Source organism: Furipterus horrens, unplaced genomic scaffold (genome assembly GCF_987537825.1).
Source record: "Furipterus horrens unplaced genomic scaffold, mFurHor1.1.pri manual_scaffold_7, whole genome shotgun sequence".
Taxonomy (NCBI): domain Eukaryota; kingdom Metazoa; phylum Chordata; class Mammalia; order Chiroptera; family Furipteridae; genus Furipterus; species Furipterus horrens.
In genome coordinates, this window is record NW_028327177.1 from 132,704,489 (window position 1) to 132,718,506 (window position 14,018).

The window sequence follows — 14,018 nt, forward strand, 5'->3', positions numbered from 1 at the left end:
TTCTCCAAAGTAGTTCATACCTTCACTTCCTTCATGTCTCTGCTCCAATGTCATCTGTCTGAAAAGACCTGCTTGTCCCCTTCTAAAGCCTGGTTCTGACCCTTATACCTACCCAAATTTATATTACTATATATCTTTGATTATTTGCTTATTTTCTGTCTTTACCCAGTAGACTGTATTCCCATCGCCAAGGGCTATGTCTGACTCATAGTAGTAGCCCAATAAATATTTGCTGAAGGAATTATTTTAATAAATGAATAAATGAATGATCCTCTAGTCACAGAGTTCCTGGGATGATTATGTCAAATAAGGTATATTTAGAGCAGTTTCTAGCACATGGTAAAGTACTCAAGACTCTCTGTTTCTTTTACCATGATTATTATAAATAGAATGGTTGGGCTGTGGTAATGGTGTAAGGAAGCTAATCATTTTGTGACATCTGCTATTATCAGAGTTTGCTTCTATTTCTGCATCTCATATGTTCCCATCTGGCCTCTGCTCTTGTAGGGCTAATTGGAGAGAGCATGTTCCTTTGCACTCACTCTCAGACTTTGTTTAGCTTGTAGGCAGTTCTCTTAAGCTGCCCACTTGAATAAGAAGTGTCATGTTGGCTCCCAAGGCAAATTCTCTAGCTCTAGAGTCAAGAAGGTTCTAAAGGTCTGACAGAATTTCCAGCCACATCTCTCAGAGCAAGGAAAATGCTCCAGGTTTCTTGGCATTGTCCCAAACTTTCGAGGGACATGGAACACCACAGGTGACAGAAGGGTTTGAAGGGAGAAAAGAAGCACAAGAGCACAGGAGGGAGACCAGACTGCACTGCACCTAAGTAGGGGGTACCCCATCACCATCCCTGTATTGGCAGCAGAAGACCATACAGGGATGTGTGATGCTCTGCTTTGATCAACAATGCATGCCCCTTTATTATTTTTAAGAAATTTGAAATATATGAAGTAAAGGAAGTAGCTCCCCAAAAGCAGATTTGTTTTCCACTTCACATCCCTTCCCATTCTCATGGACCACCAGTACTTCCGTCCCTCTGGTGGTGAGGGGTAGCTCTCTTCCATCCCCCTATCTACCCTTGGTCAACTTGTCAGCATGGAGTTTAGAGGAAGGCAGATTTAGGTCTTTACTCACCTAAGCTGTGTGACCTTGGACAAGTTTCTTAACCTCTCTCAGCCTCCATTTCTATAGGGAAAAATAATAAAGTCTTCGCTGAATGGTTGGGAAAATGAAGAGGCATCATCCAGGGAAGCACTTAGGCTCGTTCCAACACTCCCAGGTCCATCCTCCCCTGCTCTGCCCACCCCAATCCTCCCATCTGTATCATGGAGAACTCTCAGCTCTCTCAAAGACAAACACCATATGATTTCATTTATACATAGAATAGAAAGAGCAAAATAAACAAAATAGAAACAGACTCATAGATACAGAGAACAGACTGGTGGTGGCCAGAGGGGAAGGGGGTTGAGGGGCTGGGTAAAAAAGGTGAAGGGATTGAGAAGTACAGATTGGTAGTTATAAAATAGTCACTGGGATATAAAGCACAGCATAGGGAATAGAGGTGATAATACTGTAATGACTACGTATGGTAACAAATGGGTACTGGAAATACAGGGGAAAATACTTTGCAAAGTATATGCTCATCTAGCCACTATGATGCACACCTGAGGCTAATACAAAGTAATATTTAATATAGGCTGTAATTGAAAAATGAAATTAAAGTAAGCATTTAAAAAAGAATGTTCAGCTCTCTCATAGGCTCTCCTCTGCTACCTTCACAACTGTGCACTGATATAATCAGGGCAGGTGCTTTGTTCTATTTTTGAGACAAGGTTAGCCAATTTATTGAACCATCTGAGCTGCATGGAGGAAAAACAAAAAATGGCTTTATTTTGCCATGCGATGGCATTTGCGTTGATGAACCTCCCTCACTTTGGTTTGCACAGCCCATGACAAAATCTTGGCAGATTCCTCAACTTCCTGGTCACTTCAATTTATACAAATCTATCTAAAATAAAACTCCCATCTCACCTCCTATTTAAGTCCCCCTTTCTTCAGCACCAGGCCAGCATATAGCCAGAAGGACTCGAAGTGTAGAATGTATGTTCTGCAACTTTACTGCTTCCAGGTCCTCACCTGGGTGTGGCTCAGTCTCAAGGAGTGATGTTCTCATACCTCCCTCTCACTTACCTTTGCTGCAGGTGGAGGGTCCCCTCCCCAATAAGTGCTGTGCCCCCTGAGGCTCATGGCTTCATTCTCTTATATCCATCAGGATATGCTAGGTTATAGTCCAGTATCAAACTTCAAAATAACTCAGGAGCACCTCCTTCTTCCTGCTTCTTCAGCAGCCCCAACAACTCTGGTGGGTTTGGACTATAAGGCGGAGGGAAAGGGACAAGAGAAAAGTCTTGGCCAAACCACTGTTTCTGACCTTTCTATGTGTGATGTTGCTGCTTCTCTGGCTGCTGATGCCTTTTCTGGCTGATGATGCCCCCATGCTGGCCCCAGCGGGGCTTCTGTAGAGGGTCCTGCAGGGCCTCCCTCTGTATGGCAACCTGAATGGTACAGTCCCTCCATGTGCCAGGAAATTGGAGATAATAGCGTTATGTTGTGTACACATAATAGATATCCAACTTAATGGTTTAAAAGACTAGCCATCTCTTTAGTTGACAGTTCTATGGGTTGACCATTTGAGCGGGACTCAGCTGGTCTCATCCAGACTCCTTTATACCTTACAGAGAAGCGGGTGGCTCTGCTTCTGGGGTCTCACTTGAATGATGAAGTAACTGGACCATGTGTCTCTCATCATCCTTCAGGCTACGTTGGGTTTGTTCATATGACAGTTTGGCACATTTCCAAGAGGGATGACAGAAGCATGTGAGGCATCTTGAGGTCTGGGCTTGGAACTGGCTTAAAGTCGCTTCTGCCATTTTCTATTGATCGAATTCCCAGAGCAACAAGATTCAAGGAGTGGGGAAACACAATCCACCTTTGATGGGAGGAGCTGTAAAGTCACATTGCAAAGGGGAAGAGGAAAGGGGAAACGTGGAGAATTATGGTATTATTGAAGTCTATGCCTCAGCACTAAAGATCATCACATCTTTCTGATCTTCTTAGGGAGAGGTTGAGGGGATTGACGCAGAGGTTGCTAGGCTTGGCCAGGCCAGATCAATCACCTTATGTGTCCTGTCAGAGGCTTGACCACACTTGATGCAGGACTTTATTAGAATAATGTGCCTAGCTTCTTTTTGCCTGCAGGTTTAGGCCAGGGACATTTATTCCAGGCAAAAGGCCAAGTTCCCTTGGATATTCAATTACAAAAGGAACTACCTTAAAGGCAAAGTGACTTACAGCACATCAGACAGCTACTAAGTGGTTTATTTCTTTTATCTGAGCAGAGGGAAAACTGTGTACTAAGGGCTGGTGATAAAAACACATAGTAAAACCCAGAGACTTCGAAAAGGCCACTGTGGCTGGGATGGACAGAGCAAGATGCACTGTGGTATAAACTGTAATCAGTAGGTCCAGAATTTGCCAGTGCTGGAGCACATAATAATGGGATTTTATTTAAAGTTAAGAACAAAGGAAACTTCATGAAGGATTTTAAACACATACTCACATCTGTGTTTCCAAAAAGATTCTTGTAGCTCCAATGTGAGGACTGGACTGGAGGTTCAGACTGGATCAAACCCAGACTTCTGGAAGCTAGAACTTTTCCAAGCCTCTTCATGAGTCCCAAAGGCAAAGGACAGATGGTCTAGTTTGCCAAATGGACCAAAACAAGCAGCAGGACAAGGGGAGGAGCAGAGAATGTCAAGTAGGCAATTCCACATTGTGTCCTCCTCAAACACACACACACACACACACACACACACACGCACACACACTCGCAAACACAAAGGTTACTTATCCGTATGCTTCAGACCCAAGCAGGCGTGAGAGTCTGTGTTCTCTGGGTAGCTTAGCCAGATTGATTCGGAGTTTGACAATGGCCTCTCCTGCTTTGCTGTGTAAAGAGACAACTAGCTGCTATGTGACCATGAGCAAGAAAGGCCAGCAGAGGCCCTGGCATTACAGACTCAGCCTTTGAGCCCAAGAGTTTGTACATGTAATATTTCTGCAATTCAGGTTCAAAAGGCAAGTGGTGTCAAAACCCAGTGTCATGGGCTGTTCTGACCGCACATTGGTGAGACCTCAAGGAGGCAGGGAGCTGGAGCAGGGGCAGAAGCTAAGGCAACATGGAACCTCTTTCTGTAGTCTGGCTTGGCAATTCCCTCTAGACACTGACATCACCCCACCCACACAGGGACATCTAGGAGCCTCCTGGGGGCTGAGGGTGTCAGTGGGAACAGCGCAGTGCATGGAGCAGACACCACCCCCACAGCACGAGTCTGCACGACTGATTGTAAGAGAGTCTGTTCTGTCATTGCATTGCAGCTCCAGAAACTAAAACGATCGCTTTCTTTCAAGACCAAGAGTCTACGGAGCAAAAGTGCTGACAACTTCTTCCAGCAAACCAACAGCGACACGAAGCTGCAAAGGGACATGCTGGCTGAGGTCAGCCCCGGCTCCAGCCCGCTCCCAGCCCCAGCAAGCCTGACGTCCACACCCACCAGGACTGGCCTGCACCCAGGCAGCGGCAAGGCCCACGCCTTTCAGGAACACATCTTCAAGAAGCCCACTTTCTGTGATGTCTGCAACCACATGATCGTGGGTAAGGCCTTCCCTGTCCCTTCTTCCAGCTCCCCTGCAAAGCCGAGGGAGAGTGGTATAGTATGGGTCCAGACTATGCCTCAGAGATGGACCCGCAGGAGCATTGTTTGGGAGAATTTCGGGGAAGAATATTTGTGAAAAGGTACAGGAAGCAGGACTGGGCAGAGGGAGAAGTCGGGTTGTGATATAGCTGTCACAAAAACTTCAGCCAATCCCCTAGGGAGCTCTAACCCAACTTGTAATGAGGCTGGAGGTCTGGGACTTTGTACCCCTGCAGGGGGTATAACTTTGAACAAAGCAGTTCTTCATAACCAGGGGCAATTAGTAGGAGGCAACCAAAATGGCATTAAGGATGCTGCGGGTTTGCAGGAGGTCTAAGTGAGCAGCCAGGCATCAACGACAGTGTGCGTGGGATGTTTATCTGGGGCAGCCTGCTGAGGGGGCTATGTCTTGGTGCATTACAGGTGAATGACCAAGACTGGCAGGTGCAGGAGGGATGATTCTGGGGCTAGGGCACCTCGGCAAGGTACTGACCCAGACAGCAAATATGGTTCTGGACTGAGAGAGAACTCACTCATGGTCCCTAGAGAAATGGTGGTAGCCTGAGAGTCTCAGGGATTGTACCCAGATAAAGAGAATGACCTCCACATGTCCCAGCTAGAAGAAAAACCTGTGCCATTCAGGACCACAGGTACAGAGATTCCGCACGTCACTGTCTTCTGCATCCCGCATGTCAGAAACCCAGAGCCCAAACAGATGGAGACAAACAAAGGGAACATGGGTGGGACTCGGTGGATTTAAACCAGTGGTTTCAAGAACAGCAGTATATCCTGGTAATCGACCAGTCACCACAGAACAAGAGACAAGAGGGAAGGGGACAGACGCATGTCTGCTCTCAGGGGGTGTGGGGATGGACACCCCCCCCCAATAACTCCCCACTACAGGAAGTTAAAAGAGCAGAAACTGGAATCATGAGAGAAAAATGAGGCTGAACATCAGAAGATGCCACGCCAGTCCTGCTGTGGACTGTCTTCCTGAGACAGTGCTGGTACTTCAGACATGTAACCATTCAAATCCCCAGGGTCCCAGAGAGAACACAGAGAGGAAAATGGGTGTGGGGGACAGACCTTGCCCCTGCTGTGGTCCCCATGTCAGGCCTACACTGTGGCTCCTGCTCACTTACAGCCTGGATGCTCCAGCTGGGGGCTTGGCAAGGATGCTCTGGGGAAGAACACTTAGATCAAAAGCCTCCGATAGCCCTAGGCAAAAACCTAATACTTCTATCACTTCCTCTCATCACGCACCTCCTCAATGCTGACACACAGCCCTCCTCCCAAGCCCACGTTTCCCCTTATGCTCTTTTCCTGTGGTCCTGGCTTCTCTCCCGAGGATGACAGTTTTCTCAGGTCCGATTCCCTAGAAGCAGAACCTGAGACAGGATTTGAGGGCACCTACGTTATTGAGGGGGTGCTGTCAGGAGAAAGAAGAGGGAGGGAAGTGGTGGGGCAGGGAAGGAGCTAAACAAGGAAGTGGTCTCAGCAGGAGTCTCACTTTTGATCTTCAAGGGGCTCTGACCTGGGCATTGCACCAGGTGTCAGTGGGCTTTGGAGGTGGTCATGTTCTCCTGAAGGAAATTTTCTAAAGAAAGGGGTAGCACCCGGCACATCCATTTCCCACCAGCATATGAGTGGTTTTCCACTATGGTAACAAATGACCACACACACTCAGTGGCTTAAAACAACTCAAAATTATTACCTTACAGTTCTGGAAGTCCTCACCAGGTCTCACTGGGCTAAAACCAAGCTGTCAGTAGGGCCAACTTCCTTTCTGGAGGATCTAGAGGAGAATCTGTGTTCTTGCCTTTTCCAGCTTCTAGAGGCAGCCAACCCTTGGCTTATGGCTACTCGCCATGTTCAAAGTCTGCAATGACAGGTCTTGTCTTTCTCACACTGCCCTCTCTCTCAGGGACCCTTGTGATCACAGTAGACCCACCTGGGTAAACCAGGCTCATCTTCCCATCTCAAAGTCACCTGATTAGCAGCCTTCCATCTGCAACCTCAATTTTCTCTTGCCACGTCACGTAGCGTGTTCACCGGTTCTGGGGATCAGGATGTGACCATCTTTGGGAGGGCATTCTTCTGCCTGGGCACACCCAGGAAAGGGTATCTGGGCAGGGCATGGACAGTATCCACCACGGCAATCAAAGAAAACCTTGGCTGGTCGCAGGACTGGCCTCTGTGGGTTCCTTCCGTTCCTGGCTCTGATGTCAGTCATGGGACTGTTGTATTCCAGCTGATGGCTTTGTAATGTTACACAGTGAGGGGCCGTTTTCATTCAAAGGGGGCAAAGAGGTACCTTTCTGTTTGGTGCACAGAATGGGAAAACAATGACCCACGTTTTGTTCCTGGCTATTCCTATGACATAATTAGCCCTTTCCCTTCCTCGATAAAATGAGATGAGGGAGTGGGGATGGTAGAAAAACCAAGATCATGAAGTCAGATGACTTGAATTTAATCATTACTCTCCTTGGAGCAAAGAAAGGTAAAACAAATTCGTTAAACAGAAAAAAAATTTTAACTTAATAGGCATAAATAATTGAGAATGTAATATCCAAATAACAAGTACTATAATTAGTCTCTCATCTGCATAGCAATATTTCACATGCACCTTAAGGATTATCTCTAATTCTGCATTTCATATTTTATGAGCGTACGGACAAGCAAGGGGGTGTCCAGAAGCGGGGGATCAGAATGGTGAGTGGTGTGTCAATATAAAATTGGGAAGAAACCCTGGCAGTTTCTTCTGCTGCCCCAACCCCCACTGATTTTTACAGCCAGAGGTAACAGGGGCTTATCTTCCCAGTGCTGGAACCTTGAGCTGTGTGGTCTGGTCTGGGTCTGGGATCACTCATACCCAGGTTGTCCCTCCTGAGTCTTACCCACCACACATGAATGTGGGACCATCTGTTCTGCCACAGTTGCTTGTCAGAGCCACACCGCCTCTCCACCCCATCTCTGCGACTCTGCTCTTCCTGTCTGGATCAATGTGGCTTCTTTAAATCCGTGGTTGTCGGACTTCCATATAGCTTGCTTTTCAGATGGTTCTCGTTGTTCCTTGTTTTTGAGATCTGGTTGTAAGTCTATGGTTATACGAGGAGGCAAAGCATGTTCACTTACACCTCCATCTTGACCGGAAGTCTGATGAGTCTCTGTTTTAAATCTCATTGTGACCAGTGTGGAAAGACAACCAGAACATGTTTCTAAAATGCATAAGGGAAATGAGTACACCTCTGAGGAATGTCACAATCATTACCCTACAGATGATTCTCGGTAAACCTCAAGTACAGCAACAATTTTGCAAGACACAATAAATAAGATCTGGACAAGGCACCAAAAGCATCACTACTGTAAACATGCTCTCATGCCACACGATGCAATATAAAAACATCCTCCACTAGGAATGAATTTAAAATGCAGATGGACCCTTGGCATCGTTGTAACTATAATATTCTGTTACCAGTATAATAAATAATATAACATGAGGAAATATTACATCGCATTGAGTCCAGGACCTTTCTGCTCTGCTCTTGTTTGATCATTAGTTTGTTTCCTGACCTATTCTGACCTTGTCCAATTACTCAAAAAGGCCAGATCAACCAAACCTTGAATGTGCGCATTAAAGAGGTACATGCCAAAGAGGGTTCAGTGGCAGTCAAGAAGAATTAGGGGAACGTGGATGTCGGGAGGGAGAACTCGTCAGTTATAATCCATTTGAGTGTGTGTGTGTGCGTGTGTGTGTGTGAAATACACATGCACACAACTAAAAAGACAAAGTAATGTTCACTCACCAATTAAGTTATCTCTTAACGGAAAAGGCCAAACAGAAATCAAGGAGAATATTAAAAAGCAAAGATCAAATCTGTGAATTCTCAGAATGGAATTAAAAGTTGGAGGTGCTATCATCAATCACTTAACTGGACAGTTGTTTTAGGAGCTGTACAGCTTAAATAAGAAAATACAAATGTTCTGTCGACACATTTCCTTGAATTTCAAGTAGATACTTTCCTTTGAGCCATGGTATGTGTCCATCTTAAAACGCAGTGCCCAGAACCCAGTGGATTTTCTAGTGGGATTGTTAACCTCTGGTGTTGTAACTGCTTAAAAGTAGCAGTAACTTCACTGTTATTGTTTTACAAGGGGGCAAAAATGCCACGTGATGCCCTGTCCAACCAAAGTAATTTTGTTGTCTTCTTTGCTCATCTGGTCCCCTTGAGAGAATCATGCTGACTCCAGGGGAGTGAATATTAAGCAAGAGTAAGAAAAACTGGAGCCCAGTCAGGCCAAGGAGATGGTGACCCGACCAGATGAGGAATGTTTGCAGGAGCTGCCAATGTCTGGCCGGGAGAAGGCTTGGGGAGCATGATTACTGTCTTCAAATAGCTGAAGAGATCTTGTCTGGAAGAGAGATTAAACTCGCCCAAGTGCGCAGTGATGGCTGATACAGTGAGGCAGAGTGCAAGACAAAAAGGAAGAGCTTCTAAAGGTAATTTCAGAGATAGACACCATAGACTTGGGGAGAGCAGATCTTTCATAGTAAAATATATGGTATGTTTAGAAGCGCTGTACACTATCCTGCCTTTGGCTCTTCATAGCACACTTGAACCATGCCAAGTCCTTCCATCCTGAGAACGACCCAGTGTTATCAGTGGAGAGCAGAGGAAGTGGAGCAAATGGATTATAACTGAAGCATTTTCCCTCCTTAACATCCACTTTTCCCTAATTCTTCTTGACTGCTGTTGAACACTCTTTGGCATGTATCTCTTTAGTGTGCACAACTCAGAGAGCCTTTCCAATACCTGTAAAAGCAAATTCATTAACAAGTTATTGAGACTTCGATTCAGGCCCCGTGTTCTCAGAAAACATCGTACCCAGCCCCGTTCAACTAAAGGGGCACAAAATACTTTTAAGCTAGCATCTCTTATTAGTTTCCTGAAATTTTATGCCTCCTGCCAAATACTGTTTATTTTAAGAAATCTCTCAACTGAAAATTACCTAAATGAACAAGTAAACTGCATTCCTTTCAGCAAAGATGGAGCAGAAATGGACGTTAGCTGGCTGTAAGGAAGGAGGTAATCTTAGAGTCACTCACAGAAATGGAAGCAACAGCTGTTAGGGTCTACTGTTATCCTTTGGGATATCAGTGGGACCTGCAGGTTATCACTTTGAAAATGTAAAAATCCTTGACCTGCCAACCAAAAACAAAGACAGGATGAAGGGAGGTAGAGAGGACTTCCCGTGATACCATATTTCTCATCCCTCTCCTTCAGACATCCTTTTCTTTGTGGAAGGTCCTAATAGTGTTTTCTGAGCCCGTTTTCTGTGTCCCAGAGTTTCGCTGTTCCCTCTGGAGCATCTGGAATGTCTTCCTTCCTGTTCCATCTCTCCATCTTCGCCGGCTTCAAATCAACCAAGAACCAATTAAAATGCTCTAGACACCTGGTCTTGGCTGACCATTTATTTTCTCTGAATTTGCAAGTCATTTTCCAAACAGACTAAACTTTGGAAGCCCCTTGACTGGGTCTAATTGATGTGCCTATTCCCACAGCAGGACACACCTGGCACACCTGGCACAGGACACACCTGGCACTCAGTGAATATTTTTAAAATAATGATTAGTGAGTGGGGAAACAATAGTCTGCCTTCAAATACCCAACACAAGTCAAAGTGAATTTAAAACAATATAGAAGAAAAACATGGAAAAATCTTTAATCTAAAAGTCACTCCCAGGTCCATCAAGGCTCCAGCCTGCCCAAAAGGAAGCTGGACACAGAAGTCCTATGTTCTCATCTGTCATCTTTTTCTTTATTTCACTTTTGTGTTGCATATTTTCATCAAAGTTACTCAGCGCACAAAGGGCCGTTAGAGGATTGTCTTCATTGTGAATTGTATCTGTATCCAAATAAAATGACGTTCTATTTTGTTTAATACTTTTGTCATGAATTCCACTGTTACAATAATATTTCCACCTTAATTTTTTTTCTATTTGCCTGATATGCCTTTATCTACTCTTTAAGTCTTTTTCTCACATTATCTAATTGCTTCTTTTAAAAATATAGTTAATTGGATTTTAGATTACTTTTTCCCCTGACCTGAATTTTTATTCTTAAACAGAAGAGGTTTATAGATTTGCATTCATTGTTATGAGTGAAATATGTGGCTTTTCTTCTGTTACTATATGATCTCTTTTTTGTGTTTCCTGTTTCCTTCCATTGCATGTATGTGTGTGTTAGCCATGTGTGGTTTATATGTTCTTTCCTTTTATAACCTTTCATGTTTTGAGAGATATATGTTTTTCTCCTCTAAGGTTTTCAAAATACACTCTTTATTCTATATTTCTCAAGTTATTAAAGTAAAAATAAAAATGGTATTTTTATTCCTCTTTTATTCGAGGTTGTTCACCAAATTTTTAATCCCAGCTTCCGTCCTGCCACCAACAGTATTTCTACTTCTTTCTTTTGCAAATTAAGTATAGCACTCTTATCAATACAGATTCTTATTGTTATTCTAATGTTTTGTAATTCTGACCTTTGAAAATAAATCCTAAGATACACATACATTTTATAACAAGACTTATACATCTACTTAAACATTTCTAGTTTTAACTGATTTCAACATTTACTACCTGTTCTATTATTACATACCATCTCCAATCTTAAACTCTTATTTTTGTTTTGTTTCTCAGTTGTTCAATGTAGATTCTCATGAATATTTTTTAAGAAGAGGACATGAGCACCAAAGGCAGAAGTGATTAAATTGCCACAACCCCCACTTGCTTGGCTCATGAATCTCTTGCAGCTTGGGGCTGATTGGTGACGAGTCCAACTTGGGACTTCTTGAAGTGTCTACTCGATGTCCTGTGGCCATATTCTGTGACTTTGTGTCCCTGACCACCCTGCTTTTACTGAAGCTAGTAGCACACTTTCCTCTTCTAAATTAGTCCGTGAAATCCAGAGATCTGAGAATTGCAGCTTTATGACAGTGTTTAAATCATCTAAGTGTCATTTCCACCCTTCCTATCTCTAATAAGGATTTTGATGGTGAAATTTTATTTTTTGCTTTCTTACATTCCCCATAATTATTTCAGGTCCTTTTTTTTTTTTAATTTAATTTTTTCCTTTGACTCCTTTATCATCATATCCAGTTCTCTTGGTATTTTTTTTTTGTCAACAAAAGCAGGTGCTGTATATAATTGTCTTTTGTTTAATGTATTAAAATAAGATATGTCTTCTCTTATGGCATTGCTGACAGGTGTAAAGGAAATGAGTTATGTCACGCAGTCACACAGACTAGGCAAATGGCAAGTGTGACAGCATCAGCTCCAGAGGGTGGAGGCTGTGGTGTGTCATGCTGTGTTCACTGTCGTAGCCTCAGCCCCAAGCCTGGCACCTCCCGTAATAGTCATTCAGTAATGAGAATTTGTTAAGTAAGTGACTGAATAGCTCAATGAGTGCTCAGCCAATGAGAACTATTGTCAGAATTATGATTATGATTTTTTTTATTAAACACAAAGAAAAATATTCAGAATTAAGAAGGTAGAACTCTAGATCATCTCAATAACCAATTATCCATCAAACACAGAGCACCAGCTATGGGCCAGGCCCTGTGCTGACATCTAACATCTTCATAAATTCAAGCGAGGAGCCGAGAGGTCACAAAGGAAAAGGGAGCTGAAGTTATCTAGAAACTGAGAGAAGTGAGAGGGAGCTGCGGTCACTTTAGTGGAGACCGTTGGGCTTCCCCCATGCCAGACTCTGCAGTGTCGGGAGGACAAAGCGGGTCTAACAAGCCTCGTGATGCTCTTACTGGCCTTCCCATCCCCTTCCCACACCAGGTAGGTGATCAGACTACGATGTCCTGAAGCCAGGTCACTGCACTGATGGGAGAATATCTGAAGCCCATTTGGGGACCAGTTGAGGGAAGTCAGGAAGCCAAAGGAACTGTTAGAGTCCAGTTAGTCTCAATGATGTTGGTCATACTTCTACATGTGTTCCTAATTCTATTTTTCTCAATATACACATATAGCTAATATCAGAAAGACGAGGACACTGCCCCTCTCTTCCACCCCATCATTAACATCTCATGACTCTTGAGACTAAGAAATGGACCAAGTGGTGAAAAGAGAATCTTGATATGCGTACAACTTCCCAGAAAATAAAAATGTCCCAAGTTGCCAGACACTGCTGTTATCTTATCAATGTGAGAAAGAAAATACGGCACTTCATTCCTGTGAACTGTTTATCTTACAAGTAATTGAATAAAGACTTAAGTGGACAAGCTTTGGAAAAAATCACTTTTAAATAGTGAGCCAAAGGAAAGAGATGGTCCCTCTTAAATGAGAGGTGATGATGTTTGCAAGTGCTTTGGTGATTTCCTGAATCACAGCATGGGGGTGATCTTTCAGAAAAACAATGGTTTTCTTTTGGTGCCCCAAGGAAGAGCTTTGTATTTTAGGAGCCTTTTAAGACCATCCCTTAGCAGAAAGAAATGGCAATACCAGAAAGTATTTTCACTGCATATATAAACAACCAGGGTGGAGATAATGAGAATTTAAGGTGATGTTTTGTTAATATTTTAGTCATTCCCTATCAGTCACCAGCTAGATGCTATTTAGTAATATCATAGCAAATATATACTGAATATGTTTCCATGTCCTTCTGACCTACTGTGTTTCATATATTTTCCCCTTGTCCTGTCCACCAAGAAATAAAAGCAGTGCCAGGGCAGAAGGAAAGGAGGAGAAATCATTCAAGGAGGAGATTGGGTGGACAGAAGTAGACACTACTATGAATGCTGGATACACTTTGAGAGTTTTCTACACTTGAAGCGCAAAGCCTTTTTGTGACTGTGCTATTGCTGGTTCACACCTTCCTGCTTGAGAGTCAGACCAAACCATGACAGACAAACGTAGACAGGCTTCCTGCCCTTGGTCCCGTGAGCAGTTCCGTGTTTGGAAGCTAGAGATCTAGGGGAATAGGCCACCTCCTGTTATAAACACAGGAAGACAAAGACCCATTGGAAAATGTTCATCCGGCGCTGCCATCCAGCTGCCCTAACAAGGAATGCTCCACTGACCTACTTGAGAACGGTCATCTTGGTTGTGCAGCCACACTGGATACCACATTATAAAATGACAGAACTGGGCCTGTAGTAAAAATGGGACATCCCTCTGTGTGTGTCTGAGGCTCAAAGCATCAGGCAGGTGTGTGTGTGTGTGTGTGTCTGTGGGAGACACCTGTACATTGTGAC

General features: G+C 43.9%; 1 protein-coding gene across 1 annotated transcript in view; it reads left to right on the forward strand.

The window, feature by feature from the left end:
• Positions 1–14,018, forward strand: part of STAC (SH3 and cysteine rich domain) — a 117,466-nt gene that overhangs the window by 42,281 nt on the left and 61,167 nt on the right. Inside the window, exon 2 of the mRNA XM_090283044.1 lies at positions 4,438–4,714. Coding sequence (XP_090139170.1) covers positions 4,438–4,714 — 277 coding nt within the window. The remainder of the gene's footprint in view (positions 1–4,437; positions 4,715–14,018) is intronic.